The sequence below is a fragment of the Elephantulus edwardii genome, unplaced genomic scaffold, assembly GCF_000299155.1.
Source record: "Elephantulus edwardii isolate Elephantulus edwardi_28Jun2011 unplaced genomic scaffold, EleEdw1.0 scaffold00236, whole genome shotgun sequence".
Taxonomy (NCBI): domain Eukaryota; kingdom Metazoa; phylum Chordata; class Mammalia; order Macroscelidea; family Macroscelididae; genus Elephantulus; species Elephantulus edwardii.
This window is the reverse complement of record NW_006399986.1, coordinates 871630-889485: the sequence shown is the minus strand read 5'-3', so window position 1 is coordinate 889485 and position 17856 is coordinate 871630. Positions and strand designations below refer to the sequence as shown.

Genomic DNA, 17856 nt, shown 5'->3' with positions numbered 1-17856 from the left:
TCTTTTTTTCCACATCATTGTTTTTTTTTTCTTCTTTTTTGATTGTATACCATCAAAGCTTTAGTTTGCTTGGCTCCATAGTCAACAGTCTTGGCACCAGCAGCCAGGAAATTAAAAGGTGCATTGCCATGGGAAAGTCTGCTGTTAGGGACCTCTCCAAAGTGCTGAAGAGCAATGGTGTCTCTTTGGAGACTAAGGTGCATCTGATACAGGCCATGGTCTTCACAATCACTTGTTATGCATCAGAGAGTTGGACAATGACCAGGGAAGATAGAAGGAGAATTGATGCCTTTGAGCTGTGGTGCTGGAGAAGAGTACTGAGAATACCATGGACTGCTAGGAAAACAAACAGATTTGTCCTGGAAAGGGTTAAACCGAGTGGCTCCTTGGAGGCAAGGATTCTGAGGCTCCCTCTGACATACTTTGAACATGTTGTGAGGAGAGACCGGTCCTTAGAGAGGGACATCATGCTTGGGAGGGTGGAGGGACGGCACCGGCACCGGAGAGGAAGGCCCTCTATGAGGTGGATTGATTCAGTGACTGGGGTTATTGGGATGGGAGTGTCAGAGACAGTGCGATTGGCACAGGACAGAGCGGAGTTTAGGGCTGTTGTACATAGGGTCGCCATGAGTTGAGGCGACTCGACGCCACATAACAACAACCATCAAATTTAATCCATCTGGACAGGAGGAGATTGTCCCTCCTCCAGTGGAGCATCTGGTGGATTCATACCGTGTGCCTTTGGGATTGTAGCACAGCTTTTTGCCACTAGGCCACCAGAGCTCCCTCTCCAAATTACTGTTAACATCTGCTTCACAGAGATCATGTTACAGAGTGGAGGACCCAGCTGTCTTTGGACCCAAACCTGTCTCTAGTAGGAATGCAGATGGTCAGCACTTAATTTACACTAAACCAAACCCACTGCCAATGGGTTGGTTGCTACTCATACTCTCAGTCCAGTTTCCAAAGCTGTGAATAGTTACAGGAGGAGACCGCTTTCGCCAAGGGTTATTTCCATAGTCAATTGCCAATAAGACAAACGGATTGCAATATTCATAAGTGCTTTATTACAGATCTGTGGAGGACAGCAGGTTGGCCTCAAAAACTGCCTCCTCCACTGGGACAGGTCACCAGTCTTTTACACTAAAATCAAAGAATGTCTATATCTGAAAGAAAACCATTCACACCCAGATACTCCCTTTCCTGGCAAACAGGCAGATTAAGTTACAATTTACATATGCTTGGGGGGAAAATGGCTTCGAAGAGATAACAGCTAATCTAGGAGATGCATCTCCTCTTCTGATCAACAGATTAAAGAAAGGACACTAAGAATTCTAAGGTCAAGCGATTGGCCTTTCAGGCTGGAGAAAACGATGCCAGTTTTATAACTATAAAATACAGTTCCATAACTGATACATACATAGAGAATTCTGAACTTATCAGTACCACCCCATCAGAATGGCTGGTGGGTTAGAACTGCCAATATTTTGGTCATTAACCAGGCCACTTTTTAAAACTCATCCCCTCCAAGTTGACGAGGTGGATTGATTCAGTGACTGGGGTAATGAAGGTAGATGTGTCAGAGATGGTAAGATTGGCTCAGGATAGAGCAGGTTTTAGGGCTGTTGTACATAGGGTTGCTATGAGTTGCATATGACTTGAGGACACATAACAACAACAACAATCCCCTCCGAGTTAGAACCTACCTATAGCTGAATATCCATTGGGTTTCTAAAGCTGTAAAGCACATGCAAAGGGATTGCCCCCCTTTATCCTGTGAGGTCCCTGGTGGATTCGAACCACTGTAAGAGATGCTGCTGTCTCTGTGCAGCAATGTGACTCTCTCCTCACTATGTCCCTCAGGATTATTACATTTACGCTAGATTAAAAGCCTTTATCTGCATTAAGTAAAAGGGAACACCGTGGAATGAACCAGTTCAGGTACTTTCTCTCTGAAAGGAGTTGTTATGTGCCATCGAGTCGCTTGCGACTCATAGCGACCCTATGTACAAGAGCTCTAAATGCTGTTCTATCCTGCGCCAACCTAGCCATCTCAAACGCACTTATTCCCACCGCTCCAGTCACAGAATCGATTCCTCTCACCAAAGGTCTTCCTCTCCTTCGCTTCCCCTCCACTCTGCCAAACATGATGTCCCTTTCCAAGGACCAGTCCCTCCTTGCAACATGCCCAAAATATGTCAGACGAAGCTTCAGAATCCTTGACTCCAGGGAACACTCTGGCTTCACCCTCTCCAGGACAACCCTGTTTGTTCTCCTAGCAGTCCATGGTACATTCAACACTCTTCTCCAGCACCACAGCTCAAAGGCATCAATCCTCTTTCTATCAGCCCTATTCACTGTCCAACTCTCTGATGCATAGCACATAACTGCGAAGACTATAGCCCGGATCAGGCGCACCTTAGTCTCCAGCCTGACATTGTTGCTTTTCAGTACTCTTGAGAGGTCCCTCACAGCTGACTTTCCCAGTGCAATTCATTTCCTGATTTCCTGGCTGCTGTTACCAAGAGCACTGACTGTGGAGCCAAGTAAATTAAAACTGTTAACTATCTTTTTTTTTTTGTCCATTTTATTTGCACTGTTTATTACATCTCTAGAAAAAGAATCCCAGGATTTTTCCTCCTGTGTGTTTTCGTCTTGCTTCCTCGTGGTCCATGATGCCAGCTGAGGTTGTCAATACAATGAAACCAAACTGACGGGACGGGAGCAGATTATTCTGCCACTTTTCTACATCTTTGAGCTGCACATCAAATCTGGGGCGGATAACGCCACACTTGTTTAACCTGCCTGTGAGGTTGACAACAATTTTCCTCGCTCTGTGATCATCAATGATTTCAAATTCGCCAATGTAGCCATGCTTCATCATCACGGTCAGGAACCGCACGATGACTTTGGAGCACGGCCTGATGAGAACCTGGCGCTTGCCTCTCTTCTCGGCATTGTTGATGCTCTTGAAAGCGTTGGCCAGGACGTTCATGCGCACCATCGTGGCGGCACGGAAAGATGGCGGAAAGAGAAAGGGAGGGGCGAGCGCACGGAGTTATGGGAACTGTTAACTATCTTAATCCATGCTGATGCTGCCAATTGGCCCAGAGGTTAGAATCTTTGTTTACTTGACATTTAGCTTCAGTCCATATAGGAGGCTGTAGTCTTTAATCTTCTGCAGCAAGCGCCTCAGGTCCTCCTCAGTTTCAGTAAGCAGGGTTGTGTCATCTGTGTAACACACGTTGTTGATGATTCTTCCACCAATCCCGGTTCCACATTCCTCCTCGTATAGCCCAGCGTCTCGGATGATCTGTTCTGCATACAGATTGAAAAGGTATGGAGACAGAGGAATAATTTTTAAAATAACAAGAAAATGGAAGTTTTTCATATTCACACTTATCTCTAGAAATGGCTTGCATATTTATTTTTCCTGTATGAAGTGGGCGGACTAGAGCCATCAGATTCCTGCTGGTTGATTCGAACCACCTGTCTTTCAGTTTGTAGTGCAAACTGCCTACCAGTTATGCCATCAGAGCTCCTTGCTACACTCATAAAGTCGACAGCCTTGAGAAGGAGAAGGGAAGCAAAGATTAGATTACAGCCTTTCCTTAAAGGGGTTAGTTCCACTTGATGAGTTCCATTAACTTGATGAGCATGGGCTTGTATATGGACTTCACCTTGGGAAGGAGTAGTGGCCAGATGTGACTAATAATACAGATTCTCTGTTTCTCAATCTATGTGCTGTTTAAGAGGTATATTCATTCTCTTGGCATAAATCCATGCAAATGTATCTTTCTCATTTAAGCTTTTCTATTTTCTTTTTTTATTATTAGCTTTTTTGAATGCTGAATAAAAGAATTCAAATAGGATAGTATATAGCCCCCTGGGAAGCCTCTATAGAAGGGAAAGTGTTGGATAGAAAAAAGAATTGAGAGAAAGAAGCTGGTCCCTAGAAAGGAACAGGACTTTATTGCATGGTCTGAAAGGGGCAAGCTACCATAAACAGGGAAGGTCAAAATGGCACGAGCGCAGACAAGGACAGTTTCTTTTTATAGGAGTTTTAGGAAGCACTAGGGAAGATAGTATCTTGCTCAGTATTTGGGACAGAGTGTTCTGTCAATTAACTTGGGTGTGGGCTTTTGCATTAGGTCTGAGTCTTATCAGGATCTACTCTTCTGGTCTGGTCACCTAATGAGGAGATAGACATTATCAGGTTTCTTCAATCAGGCCTGGGGCAACTGCAACATTCTTCCTCCACAAAGACCCTAAGGTGTTAAAACAAAACTATAATCTCTCTAGTGACCAATTCCTCCTAGTCTGAGAATTAGTTCTCAGATGAGTAGTGGATTCTGCTGTTATCTTCCATTTTGAAAAGAAGTCTTTTAGCAGCAGATGCAACCAAAACAAAGCGACATCAGCTATTTTATCAAGAATGTTTATTTCTTTGCTGGGAGGTAGTAAATTACAACCCCTACAAAGATCTTTTTTCTTGTTAGTGTTGTCCTTGAAAGAGCGTCTAGTATATGACAAAATTAACACTGCTCAGCCCAGTTCCATCCTCACAATTTCTGCTGTGCGTTGGCCTATCATTACAGACACTGTCCACGCACTTCATCATTGAGGGTGTCTCCTTTGGTCACCCTCCACTTTTCCAAACGTAATGCCTTCTTCAGGGATTGATGCTTGTATATGAGATGAAGCCTCACCATCTTCACTCACCAGGCCCTTTTTACATCACTTGCCCACAAGTGTTTTTCCTCCCAGTGCCTACAATTTGAGAACTTCTCCCCTCGTACCGGAAATAAGCTATTTCCTGTTTGCAATCACATGGAGGTGGGGGGACAACTCCCCAGTCTGTCCTGATCTATTTCTTCGCCCCTTAGAGATAGCAATTTTTCAGCTCCAAATGATAAGAAATAGTGTCCCCAAGGCCCTTTACAGGGGCTGGCAGACAAAAGGAACTCTTAAAACTACTGAGTTCTGGATGCAAATGAAAGGAACTGAAAAAGTTTCGCTAGAGACAATGGAAGGTCAGTTTTATTTAAAACAAAAACAAAAACAAAAAAAGCAACAAAACACTAGAAAAGAAAATCCTTGGTTCCCTATGGCCGAGCCTATGACCAATTACGTAGACACTGAGCTTCGTTCTCTCCATCGATAAAAAAAGAAAATGGAAAGAGCAGCGATTCTTTGGATGACTTGGGTAGAAAATTCCCAGGATTGCACACTTTTTAACAAGGTCGAGTGCTCCTGTGTTAAGAGTTGAGAGCTTTCCAAGTGCCACGCCCCAGTACTTAAAACTCCCCCAGAATTAGGGCTCAAGTCACGCCTCTTTGGAGCTTCCCACTGGTGACGTAATCTCCGGGACTGCTCCGCTTCTCTCTGGAAACCTCCGCCTTCTAGCCCCAAGATCTCCAGTTCCAGCCTTCGGTTATTTTTTTTTTTCGTTGTTGTTTATAGCCTAAATTCCTTCTCATGCTTTCCCTTAAGGCTTTTTAATTCTACCGCCTGCCCTCCAGCTAGTACTTTTGGGTTCTTCCCATTTTCCCTCGGGCAAATTCCTTAAAGTACTTTACTCTCTTAATCGCCTCTCTGCAGCTCTGTCCTGTTGGGGCTTATTTGGACATAGGCCCATTATTCCCACTCAGCATCTTTCGGCTGTTTCCGCCTCCTACTTCGGCCTCTACATCATCTTCGGCTATTTCCGGAAGCTGGCCGGGTCCCCCCTCCACCCCACGTCTAATTCCCGATTATGCTTCGGCTACGCTCGACTTTCCCCCATAACTTGGCATCCTCTCTGTCCTACGCCGCTCCATCAATTTAGGCTCTTGGTCGCTCGCTTCGCCTTTACAACCTTCGGCTTTTGTGGCCTCGGGGCGGGGTGGGGGTGGGGGCTCCTGTGGCCCCTTTCGGCTTTTTCCGCCTCCACCTCGGCCCCAGTCGGCGGTTTCCGCCACGCCTTCGGGCCAGCGCCCTCTGCCCCTCTCCTCCACGTGACACGGCCTCCGCCTCCACCGCCCGGTTCTCCCTCCCACCTCGCCCTTCCTCCCGCTTCAGCCTCTCGGCTCGTCTGGGCCGACCCGCCATTTTGTGTGAATTCCTGACTGCGGCGGGGGCCTGGCAGCCGGGGCGGGCAGACAGACAGACAGACTTGACAGTCGGCCCGTCTCCACGGCCCATTTCCTCTCTTCCCCATAATCCTTTTTTTTTCCCTCTTCGCTGGCTCTCCTCTCTCCCCGCCTTTCCCCCTTCGCTTGCTCCACCGCGCGCGGCTCGCGCTAATTACACCCAACCACCCACCAGTGTCCGTGTCCCCCCCGGGGCTCCCCACTCCCGGGCCCGCGGGTGTGTGTGCGTGTGTGAGGGGCTCTCGCCCCGATGAGGGCCCCATGCCCGTGAGCGAGTGACCGCAGGGGCGGGCTGCGGACAAAGCAGGCGGCGAGCGACCCGCCGAGGCATAGGCCGCGCGGCCTACGCGGAGGTCGGCTCGGAGGTGATTCCGAAACCCAACAAAATATATTATCCGTTCCCATCAGGAGCTCTCAGCCGAAGTGTCCCCATCCCGCCACGCCCAAGCAGTCCTTTTTCGTGCACTTAAATTCCCCCCACCCAAAAAAAAAAAGGAACTATGGAGGCCGCGCCCGGGACCCCCCCGCCGCCGCCATCAGAGTCGCCGCCGCCGCCATCGCCGCCGCCGCCATCAACGCCTTCGCCTCCTCCGTGTTCCCCCGACGCCCGCCCGGCCACCCCGCACCTCCTCCACCACCGCCTCCCGCTCCCTGACGACAGGTCAGGCCCCCGGCCGGGCCGGGGCAGCGTCCCCCGGGGGGAGGAGGAGGAGGAGGAAGGGGGGCAGCCGCCATGTTGGGCCGGGCCGCGGAGGAGGAGGAGGAGGAGGAGGAAGGGCGGGGTCGGTGGGTGTCTCTCGCTCGCTCGCTCTTTTCTCGCTTGCTTTCTCTCCCGGCCTCATGCGTTTTCCCCCCCTCGCGGCGCTCGCCCGCTCTCCCTCGCTCTCGCTCTGTCTTTTTTGGGCGCCATGCTGAGGGGAAGGTGAGGAGGCGCCCCTTGGACCCCCCGCGCCCGCCCGCCCGCCCGCCCTGGGGAGGGGGCGCCGGCGGGGGGGACGGCGGAGGCCCACGGGGGTCCTGGCTGTCCCTGCGCCCCGAGCTGGCAGCCGCGGGTCCGCCCGCCCGTCTCCTGGCTCGGGATGGGGGAGGGGCTCCTGGACCCTTTTTGGGGGGGATTGAGCGAGCACAGCCCCACTCTTAATGGTTTGGAGTTGGGAGGTCTCCCAGTCCCCGGCAGTATCCTTTCTCCTGGGGGAGGTACACCCTGCCCTACATAGAGAGGTAACCCTAGTTTGGTTTTTTTTTTAGGCAGAAAGTAGGGGTTCGCTCAGCCCTTTCTATCCTAATGGTGCCCCTTTGGGTTGGGGGCAGTTCTCGCACTTCTTAATTTTTATTTTGGCGGGAGGTGTTTCAGAGTTATTCCTTAGGGTGCAAAATTGGAGGGGGAAATCTCCCAGTCCTTGTTTTTTTTAATAGAAGCCTCAGTTTTTTTTGAGAGATTCCTCCCCATATATTTCCTTATGGGGAGAAGACCCCCTTTTACTTTTCCTAGGTAGAGGACGTGCGGAAGGGTCCCTAGTCCTTTTTTGGGAGGGTAAGGTTTGGTTTTCCGGCTTTGGAGGAAAAGGAAAGTTGATCTTCATTTTTTTAAAAAAAATTTTTTTTTTTTAAATCCTCATCTTTTTTTGTATGTGGTATCCCCTTCTTTTAGTCTAAAAGGGGTTACCATTCCTTCCGAGCAAGGAAACAAGGTTTCCTTGTACAAAGGCAGAGGCTGAGAGTGTCTCTTACCCTTTTATTAAAGTGCGAAACGGACTCCCCCCACGCCCTTCCCAGGCGGGCGATAATGGGGCCAGCCTAGTGCCTTTTAGGGTGAGGTTGGGGGCCTTCCCGTTTCCTCCAGCTCAAGCAAGCTGCGCCCACCCGTGTCTGGCAGGGTGGGGAGACCCAGGGGCTTTAGCGATGGAAGGAAGGTGTCAGGCGGCAGGAAGGCTAGTCTGGGGTGGGATAGAATGCTCTGGACCGATGGCTGTCTCGTCGCAGCCTGGGCTGGGGAACAGAGAGGACCCTCTTCTAGACTGAGGATCCACCCAAGGCCTCCCCATCCCCTTCTCCCCACTCCCACCTCCCCTTCTCCCTTTCTCATTCACAGACCACACTTTGCCTTTTAAAAGAAATGCCACCCACATTCAGAGACACAAGTGCAGCAGTTTGGTGAGCTTTTACAACAAAAAAAAATTTTTTTTTCTGTTCTGTTCTAATTAAATGTATCGTCTTGGGAATCGCAGCCCATCGCAGCCTGCTTCCAGTTCAAGGAAATAAACAGATTAGCAAAGGTCTGTTGGCTAAGCCCACATCGGGTTCCTGGCCCCCCTCTCTGGGGCAGGTGCATTACCCAAAGGTTTACTCGACCTCTAAGGAGTTCTCTTATGTCAGAAGTGTATGTCTTACAATGGGTTGGGATGGTAAGTAGCCTCTTTTATTTAGTAATTCAATTACCTCCCTCTTTTTGTCCCTTTTCCTGCCTGCTTTCCTCGCCTTTAGACCAAAGTGATGCTTAAGAAAGTGAATTTATGTGTTCAAAATCAGGAGTCTAATAATCCTCTCGAGCCCTTTTAGACTTGCACATCCTTTACAGTTTAATATTTTAAATTTTACCGTACACAGTTTCTTAAAAAAAAAAAAAAAAGTGCATTACTGTAACATGACAAAAGCCTATGTTTTAAAACAAACCCAAAAAAGGCCCTTAGGATTTCAGACCATTGGCATCTCTCCATTGCTTTGTCTCCAACCTTCATCTTTGAAGAAAAGTCTATTTGTAGGAGACAAGCTTATTAAATTTGATTGATAGTACTTGCATCCAAGTTAATATTGATACCCACCCAAAGAAAAAGTTGTGGTTCAAATAGCTCAGATTCCTCATTTTTCTGCACTGTCTCACAGTAATGGATGTTTAAATTGAGCAAGTCATTTGTAACGTACTGTTTAAGCACAAAATCTGTAAAAACTGTGTCAAGACCCATCTCTTCCCCTCGCCTGTCTCCACTCCTTTGTTTGAAAAAGCACATGTCTCTGACAGTGAAAAGTGGATGTAAATGAGTTACAAGCCCCAGTCCTGGTGGGGAAGACACTTCCTCCAGCCCCCCCCCCCCCAGTTCACCCCCTACACGTAACCCAGGGGGTAAAAAAAGCAAACAGCGGCAGAAATGACTTGCAGAATCAAATGTTATACTTCCAATGTGTTTTTCAAGCATAAGTTTCTCCACCCAAAGCCCCCAAACACGTTGAAGTTCCTTCAGTTTTCCATCTTGGCCCACTTTCAGTTGCTGACATAACTTCGTACGATCAAGCTTTCCCCCCTGCCACACACACAAGCCATTTCCCTCAAAAAAGTCAGCTTCTGTTTCCTCTTCCATTCTGACCAGAAGCAAAGTTCACTCACACAGAGATGAGGAAACACCAGAGCTGGCAATTGACGCCACTTGTTTTGTTCTTCCTCTTAATCTGTTCGCCACTTAACTGCCAAGAAACTGGTATTGGAAAATCAGTTACAGGGGAGGAAATGACCATGTCTGCCCAGCACAATGTCCTGAAGGAAGAAAAAAAAAAGTGTCCAAAGCACAAATGAACACACAAACCAGTCACTTTGCAAAAGCAGCTGAAAGCATATGTCTCAAGTTTCCTGTCCTTTCTGAAATTCCCTCTCTAGGAACCAAGAACCCAAACTGGATGCTAAATGGACCAACCTTCCAAGGTTCAAATGCTCTGAAGTTGTAGAAGGACGCGTCCTTAAAAAAAATGTACGTTTGCAGTGAAATGTTGAAGGAAATTGAGTTGTTCACTCCCAGCCCCCATAAATTGAAAACCAGCTTTCAGCCAAGCTGGAGTTAGAATTTTCCCCCAATGTTTTTTGAAAGTTTTTATTCAGCCTTAATCACACATAAGAGTTACTGTTTTCTGTGCTTGAGGAAATCTCATCCATCAAGTCCAAGAAGCCCCAGTAATCTGTCAAACTATTTTAGTAATTGCTGGTTTTGATATGTCACAGTACTGCCTTTTCCCCCCCCCTTCTTCCCAAACTGATGTACCAATGTTAATATCAAATCAATGGATGTTGCAAAAAAAAAGGATGTCACTCAAAATTCCTGATTTAAGCAAATTTTAAAATGCTCATATCCTTTGAAATTATTGTGTTTTTTTTTTTTTTTCTGGATGCAGCATTTAATCTGAAAACAAGTCCAGAAAAATCTCCCAGTGGTTACAAAATGATTTGTGACCATTTGGGTCATTATGACTCTTTTTTTTTTTTACTACCCACTTCAGTCCCTTGTATGCTCTTCAAAGCAAAAAAAATTAGAATTCCCTAAAAGGGCTTCTGATTCAATTTGTTGTGCCTTCTTGAGATTTCTCTTTGCTCTAAGCATTTAAAATTTTGATTCTTTTCAAGCTCAGTGTGTTATTATTTAGAAACAACTACCACCAGCCAAGAAACTAGCTTTGAGAATGCCACTGCTGAGGCATTGCTTCAGTTGGGAGGCCTGGTCCCAGGGGAAAAATTGTTTATCACCTGTGGAAATGAGGCTTTCCTGGCTGTTCACTGTGAGGTGTTGGAGATGAGCAATTGACTGAGCTGGTCTGTTCCCTGTCAATGTAGGCAATTTGGTGTGGGGCTGGGTTAGTAATTTATCAGCTAAGAATGTCTCCTCTGCTCTTTGCTCTTAAGATAGGTCTCTAATCTCTTCCCTTCCTGGTGGGAGAGAAATGGTTGGCTCTGGTCTGCCTTCTGACTTTACGCCTATTACGTTCTTTTGGTTGTCAAGTCCCTAGAAACATCTTGATAGGCCAGATCCTGTTACAGTAAATACCTCTGTGGCTCAAATCACTAATGAAGCAATTTCCAGGGCTCTCTGGATGGATGGTTCCAGGTCAAACATCTTCCAGAGAAGTCAGTTTTGGAGGTTTCTGGCCTGTAGTAGGAGGTGGAATGATAGGGCAGAAGATTTCTGTGTGAGTTGTGAAATAGCCAAGCTTTGTGGCACTCACCTGTACCCTGACAGGCGGACTGCTGGCACCAGAGGAGAAAAGTGATACCTATGGAAATTTCTGACTTTTGATGTTTAATCAGCCCATTCAAGGACTTGGTGGGAGTCCTCTCTCTCAGGTCAAACTAAATGGTTTGAGCCCAGGTTCCTAGTTAACGGGATAGTAGGGGCTGAGACAATCTGTCAAGTTGTCTCAAGTCAATTTGAATGTTAAGTTAAAGAGTGTTTGGGGGGGATAGGATTGGCTTTCCAAATTGTCAGGCCTCCTCTTTGCTGCAGGCCGGTTGTTTGTGGCATAGATTTGTAGTTGGCCAAAGTTTTTTGTGTTGATTTAGGAAGGAGGTGAGATTAAGTGGTGGAGAGTCTTAAAAATAGATTTCTGGCACATCACCCATGGGGGTGACTTAGTTGATGGATACAAACGAAGCCATGGTGGCGTCCTTCTTGGGGTGGACTTGGTCACCTCTTGTTGCATTTTTTTTTCTGTTTTGGTATCAAAACACACGATGTTGGCTCTGAGCACCGTGTGTTCCTCCTGGATAAATTGCTCTGGATATAGGCTCACTCTTGGGTGTGTTTTTTGGTCATTTTTTTGTCCCTGTGAATTGGTGACTCAGCTCCCGATTTGTTAGGTGAGTGGTGACATCTCCTATTGGAACACTGGAGGTGGCAACAGGATATGGAGGCAGGCGTGTGGGCTGTGGCGTCAGATAAGGCTGTGTTCAGAGCTGGCCCCTCCCCGGCAGTCAGCAGTGGGTACCGCAGATAATGCCCACTTGTCAGGGTTGTTGCAGTCAGATGGGTACACATGGAGTGCCCACACAATGGCCGGCATTCAGTGGGTCTTGGTTTCCGTGTTGCCTTGCCTTTCCCTACTCAAGAGAGATTCTAAATAGAACTTTTACAGCCTGGTGTGTAAACAGAGGTCGGAATAGCATCTCTGTTTTTGGAAGGAAGTCAGCTTGTAGGGTGCTGGCAAGTCCATCGAAAGGAGCTGGTGGGGGTTGGAGCTAAGTGGAAGCCATTTTGCAACATGTCTTGTTTGCTTAATGTCCTCATTAGGGGTGTCAAAACAGCCTCACCGTCTCCAGCTTGTGCTGACACTGCCTGCCTGCCTGCCCTCCCTCATCCTTTGCAGTTAGAATCCGAGTCCTGAAGCGGCTGTGGTGGGCTTCCTGAGAACTGGGAGAGCAGGGTTCTAGAATGTCATACCCCCTCAGCAAGTCCTTTGCTTCCTCCCTAATGGCACAGTCGGCTGTTAACCCAGAAAGGTCAGCAGCCCAGCTGCTCTTGAGGGAAAGATGTGGCAGTCTGTTTTCATGGATTATGACCTTAGACACCCTGTCGAGTCACTATCACTTGGAATGAGGGTAAAATAAAATCCCCCCCACCCCCGAGTCTCTGAGATAAATGAGGAAGGCTTGTCACAGATCCAAGACTCGACTCTCACTGTAATTTGACTGTGTCAGTTAAGGCTTTGTTTATTCGGCACCCAGACTTGTCTCATGCTTTTCTGGGAGCATGCAAGGAACTGTCCTCCCTTGAGCACTTGATTAAGAGCTGAGCAAGGGCTAGTCCTGCTGTTTGGGGCCCCATTTCCTTCCCTTGTGTGGACTTGGCTTCTGCAGCTTCTGGCCAAGATAAGTTGTTACTGCAGCTCACTGACCCACATAAACCTAACTTGACTTGGCTGTCAAGTCCATTCTAACTCTAGCCACTGTAGGACAGAGTAGAACTGCCTCGTAGGGTTTCCAAGACTGTAATCTTTATGGAAAAGGGGACCTAGTAGTGTCGGGGTTAAACACTTGGCTGTTAACCACAAGTTTGGTGGTTCAGATCCACCAAACACTTTGGAGGAGGAAGATGTGGCAGGCAGCTACTGTCAGCATTTACAGTCTTGGGCACCCTGGGGGGCAGTCTGAAGGGTCTCTCTGGGAATAAGAAGCAGCTCAGTGGCATTCAAGTACAAGAAGTCTTATTGAGAAGGCTGGAAACTGTGTGATTCTGTTTATGACGTTCTGAAAAAGTCATTCCTTAGAAGCGACAGTGGCCAAAAACCTTTCATGCACTTCGCACGTGTTGACAGAAGGGACTAATCCGTGCAGGAGGCCATCATGCTTTGTAAAGACAGTTAACAAGCAGCAGCCCATCCAGGAGATAGACTGACAAGTGACTGCAGCAGTGGGCTCAGACACAGTGGTGCTTATGAGCAAGGGGAAGGAGCGGGCAGTGTCTGTATCACATCACAGTGAGTCAAGTCCAGTGGAAGCAGGCTGCCGTACTTCTCTCCCTCCAAGAGGCTGGTGGGTACAAACCTCCAGACTTCTGGCCAGTTGCTGAGCGCTAACCATTGGGCCACAAGGACTATGATCTGTAGGCCCAGTCTATTCCATTCTCTGTTTTTGTAAAGTTTTACTGAAAACTGGCTTCTTTGCACACAGAGTGAATTTAGAGTTAAAAGAACCCCGTGAACTGGTGAGCCAAACACTGGGCCCTAGGATCCCACCCATCCCCACTATGGCTGCTCCTTCCCAGCTTTTTAGAAGGCCAAATTTTTGAACTTATGAACTGAAGGGGTTTTCATTTGTTTGAAGTAACCTGAGACCTCCGGAGGCCCCACGCAGAAGCCGCTGACCCAAGGGAGCAGGGCCCAGCATGCGTGTCACTTGGCTGGTTGTCTGTCACAGGCAGCTTGGACGGCTGCCCTCCTCATTTTCCTAACAGACACCAGGGCTTAGGTTTCCCTGGGATTCAGGCCCCATCACAGTGTGGGGCCCCAGAGCAGTGATAACCAGAGCCTCTTAGCAGTGGAGAACAGGCCCTGGGAAGGGACCATGGCCTCGGCCCCCCTCTGCTTGGTAGAAACTCCATTCAGTCTTAGCCCATCAGAAAGCTCTCAGAAAACACTTGACTACAGACAGCCCGCCTCAAGAGATTGAAACCACTTGGGATTGTGGGAGTTAGCTGGTTAATTTTCTGTGGTCTGTATTGATGAGGTTGGAAAAAGGGCACGGTTATCTGAGCTGGAATTCTTACTCATTTGGAATGGACCACTCTGATCCCATGCTGGGCCCTTCCTTGGACATTGACATGGTTCAGTTAACTGAGATCGTCTTCCTTGTCCACTCTCGAGGAACCCATAGTCAAGTTGAAGCCCAGCGCTTACAGCTTGAATCAAGTTGATTCTGATTCTTGACGGCTCTGGCTCGTTGTGATAGGGTAGAAGGTTTTCCTGGATGGAGTCTTTATGGCCTTTCTTTATGCCATGACACTGAGTTCATACCACTAACTTTTAGGTTAGTAGTTCTATGTGTTGTGTTTAAATGCCAGTAAAGTCTTGTTTATAGCTACCCCAAGTGACAGAGTAGAACTGCCTTATAGAATTTCTTGGGCTGTCATCTTTTTTAACTTTTTGTTAGATTTGAGTGAACATTTGCAGAAAAAGTTGGGTTTTTTTTTTTTGTTCAGTTGTTTGTAGTTAACATGTTTCATTGCTTATAATTCTCCCTTGATGGCAGCACTCTTCCCAGTTGCTACTATGTTTCCTATTTTCAGTTGTCCTACTTTTCAATCCTTTCCTGCCTTCTGAGATCTTTGCTACCTTTTGATATATTGTATTGTTCTAAGCAGTGTGTTTTTGCTGGAAACATTGGTCATCTTATAGGTTTGACTGAAAGTTGAGTCATGAGGAGTAATTTCACTTCTAGACTTGGAAGGGTGAGGAAATAACCATGTTTTAAGGGGGTTCCACTGGTTTTTATCAGACCCGTAAGCCTGGTTGTTTTATAATTTTGTTTCATCTAGGCTGTAAAAATTTATTTATTTATTTATTTAATTTTTATTATTATTTTAATAGACATTTACAGAGGTTTTGGATTTCCATTCATTCATTTTAGGCTGTAATCTTTATAAAATTAGATTTGTAAGATCTTTTCCGCTCATGAAACTTGTGGGTGGGTTTGAACCATCAGCTTTCTGCTTAGTGGATGAGTGCCTAACTGTTGTGCCATCAGGACCCAAATAGTTGTGTATAGATCATTACAGTTCTTTATAAGACATTTTAAGTGGTGAACAAACATTTTTTATTTTGTTCACATTTGTTAAATAAAATACTAGGTATCCTAGGTTTGTGTCTCTTAGAAGGTAAAATACTGCCTTTGGCAGATTTTGTTGAATGTAACCAAATTGCTTCCTTGGAAAAAAAAAAATAGTTGCCATCCATGAGATATCTTAGATCTAGGATTAAATGTTTAGACGTTTCCATTCTTACTGTGATGTGCGGCCGAGTTAAAACCAACCCAGAGCTGACCCTCCATTGAGTTTTCAGAGGCTGTAAATTACTTGGGAGGAGATTTCCCATCTTTTCCCTCAGCAGTTGGTGAAACTGAACTGCTTGCCTTTGAGTTGGCACCGTAACTCCTTGTCCACTATCTATAGGCCAGCAGGGTCATACTGTGCCATAGGGTTTCCAAGGTTGTAAATCTTTGTGGAAGTGTCTCTGCTGAGATAAAAGGTGTTTTTTTTTTTTTGCCAGGCTATACCCTAGAGAAACTCCTCTTGCATCTGATTAATGTGATGGGATTAAGGGGTGTGGCATTCTACCCTTAATCTTCTTACTGTTTGGTTTATCAAGTTAGGTGATATCATTACATAGGCTCCATATTATATCATTATGTACAGTTTTGGAGGGACATTGTTTAATCCTTGATTTTGCCAAATGTCGTCGTCGTCGTCTTGTGTTTCACTGAGTTGAAGCCGACTCATAGCTGCCCCTCCAGCAGGTTTTCAGAGGCAGTAACTCACATGGGACGAGAATGCCCATCTTTATCCCTGGAAGCGGTGGATTCGAAACCATGTGCCTTTAGATTGGCAGCACATCTCCTTACCACTAAGCACTACGGCTCCCTACCGAGTGTCTTAGTATCTTGTTCTGTCAGTTTTTCAGAATAACGTTTCATAGGCTATCTCCCTAACTAATGTGCAGATCTTCTTTTCCCCAGTGCAGTTGTACATCTCAGGATGGGAGTTGTTTTTTTCTTTGTCAGTTGATTTGTTAAATAAAATGCCCCTTTCCAGATCCTTCTGGTCTCAGGGTAGATGCCAGGTCAGGGGTGGGGGGTGAGAAAGTCCTGGGTTTGAGTGCCAATCCTGTTCTTCCTGTGACCCAGAGGCAAAATTCTTTCCACCTCTGAGTCTCAGTTGACTTATCTGTGAGAGAGGATGCAGCCTCGGGTTCAAGCAGAGCAGTGGCTGTGAGGATGGTGGGTCAGGCCTGAGCGTACTCTGTTGTCCATAGTGTGTCTAAGAATCAGAGTTGACTTGGTAGCTCCTAGCAGCAATTGCTGTCACATGTTTGTTGTTGTTACTCTTTTTTTTTTTTTAATTGTATCATTTTTACGTGTACCGTCAAATCAGATCTGACTGGTACAGGAGGAGATTGCCCACTCCTTCTACAGCAGAGCATCTGGTGGATTTGAACCACATACCTCTGGGATTGCAGTGCAGCGTGTTGTTGTTACCCTTTAGTAGGTTCCACCTCTTGGTAGCCCCACGTACAGCAGGTAATGCTTTGTCCAGTCCTGTGTCACTGTCACGATTGTTGGTGCACCTGAGTCCTTCATAGCAGCCACTGCCTGTTGTGTTGTCATCCTTACTGTTTTCATTGGCCAGCCTTTCCCCCGAATCTGTCCTAACCTGAAGTGCCAGTGAAACCTAGGAGCTACACTGCCGACACTAGACACATGGTTCAAATCTCCTAGCTGCTTCTCTGAAGAAAGATGGGCATCCTCCTCCTGTGTGTTTTACTACCTCTAAAAACCTGCTGGAGAGTCAGCTATGAGTTGGTTCCAACTTGATGGTGTGTAAAAACTAAAGACAGCAAGGGTGAAAGTGCTGGTATTTGAAATAGCAGTGGCATACTTCCTAATATCGTAGCACCATGCAAGCCACGACGGTACAACAAACTGACAGGTGGGAGGTAGGTGTGTGTGTTAGTTCCTTTAAATGAGAGGTGAGCACAGCCTCGCGCTAGACATGTTAGCTGCTGTTGTAGAATGTTGGCACTGAGTATTTGCTGCTTTGGGTCTTTATGACCCCTGAGCACCAGGCACCTTTGGCCCTTCGTAGGTTTTTTGTTTGTTTGTTTGCCCTTGGTTGTTGCAGATGAAAATACAGGGCAGAGTGGTTAGTCTTTACAGAGGGTAGTGGAGGGCCCTCAACCTCAGATGCCAGCTCTCTGCTGGGAAATGGACTTCTTGAGGACCCCGTGAGTCTCTCCCCATGCTGTTGGGGTTGTCCCAAGCACCTGGGGCATCTTTTTTCTTTTCCAGCTGCGTTAGGGAAAGTTTCCGATATATGCAGGAAAAAGTAGTGTAGTGAACTGCATATGTCTAATAACGGTTTTCAATAATTATTTCAGTTTTGCCAGTTTTGGTTTCTCTTACTCCTCGCGCGTCTCTGTTGTGTGTTTTTAAAACAACTCCCAAAGCTCATCTCATTTTACTCATAAATACTTAGTCTGAGTCTCTTAAGGATTTTTCTTTAAATATAGCTACAAGACCATTTATCATTCCCAGCAAAATGAACAGTAACTACTTAGCTTCTCAGGTACCCAGTCTAGTTTCAGATTTCCACTCTGTGATCCCATGTTGACGCCAGGTTGGTTTACATCGTCTCCCAGCCGCCTTCCAATCCGTGGAGGTGAGGAGGGTTCAGGATGCTGGTGGTTGGGTATCTCTTCTGCT

At 46.8% G+C, this 17856-nt stretch overlaps 2 protein-coding genes across 2 annotated transcripts in view; one reads left to right on the top strand and one right to left on the bottom strand.

Annotated features, from left to right (window-relative positions):
* Positions 1-2611: 2611 nt before the first annotated feature.
* LOC102853138 (40S ribosomal protein S15a-like) lies at positions 2612-3007 on the bottom strand. The gene has a single exon (XM_006898627.1). It carries the CDS (start codon positions 3002-3004, stop codon positions 2612-2614), a length of 393 nt encoding a protein of 130 aa, XP_006898689.1. The 5' UTR covers positions 3005-3007.
* A 3624-nt stretch (positions 3008-6631) lies between these two features.
* The window catches only part of ZC3H4 (zinc finger CCCH-type containing 4), a 36659-nt gene continuing 25434 nt past the window's right edge, over positions 6632-17856 (top strand). Inside the window, exon 1 of the mRNA XM_006898626.1 lies at positions 6632-6792. Coding sequence (XP_006898688.1) covers positions 6632-6792 — 161 coding nt within the window. The remainder of the gene's footprint in view (positions 6793-17856) is intronic.

What these genes read in the sequence shown, in the direction of transcription:
- LOC102853138 (XM_006898627.1), bottom strand. Translation starts at nt 3,004, where the DNA reads ATGGTGCGCATGAACGTCCTGGCCAACGCTTTCAAGAGCATCAACAAT.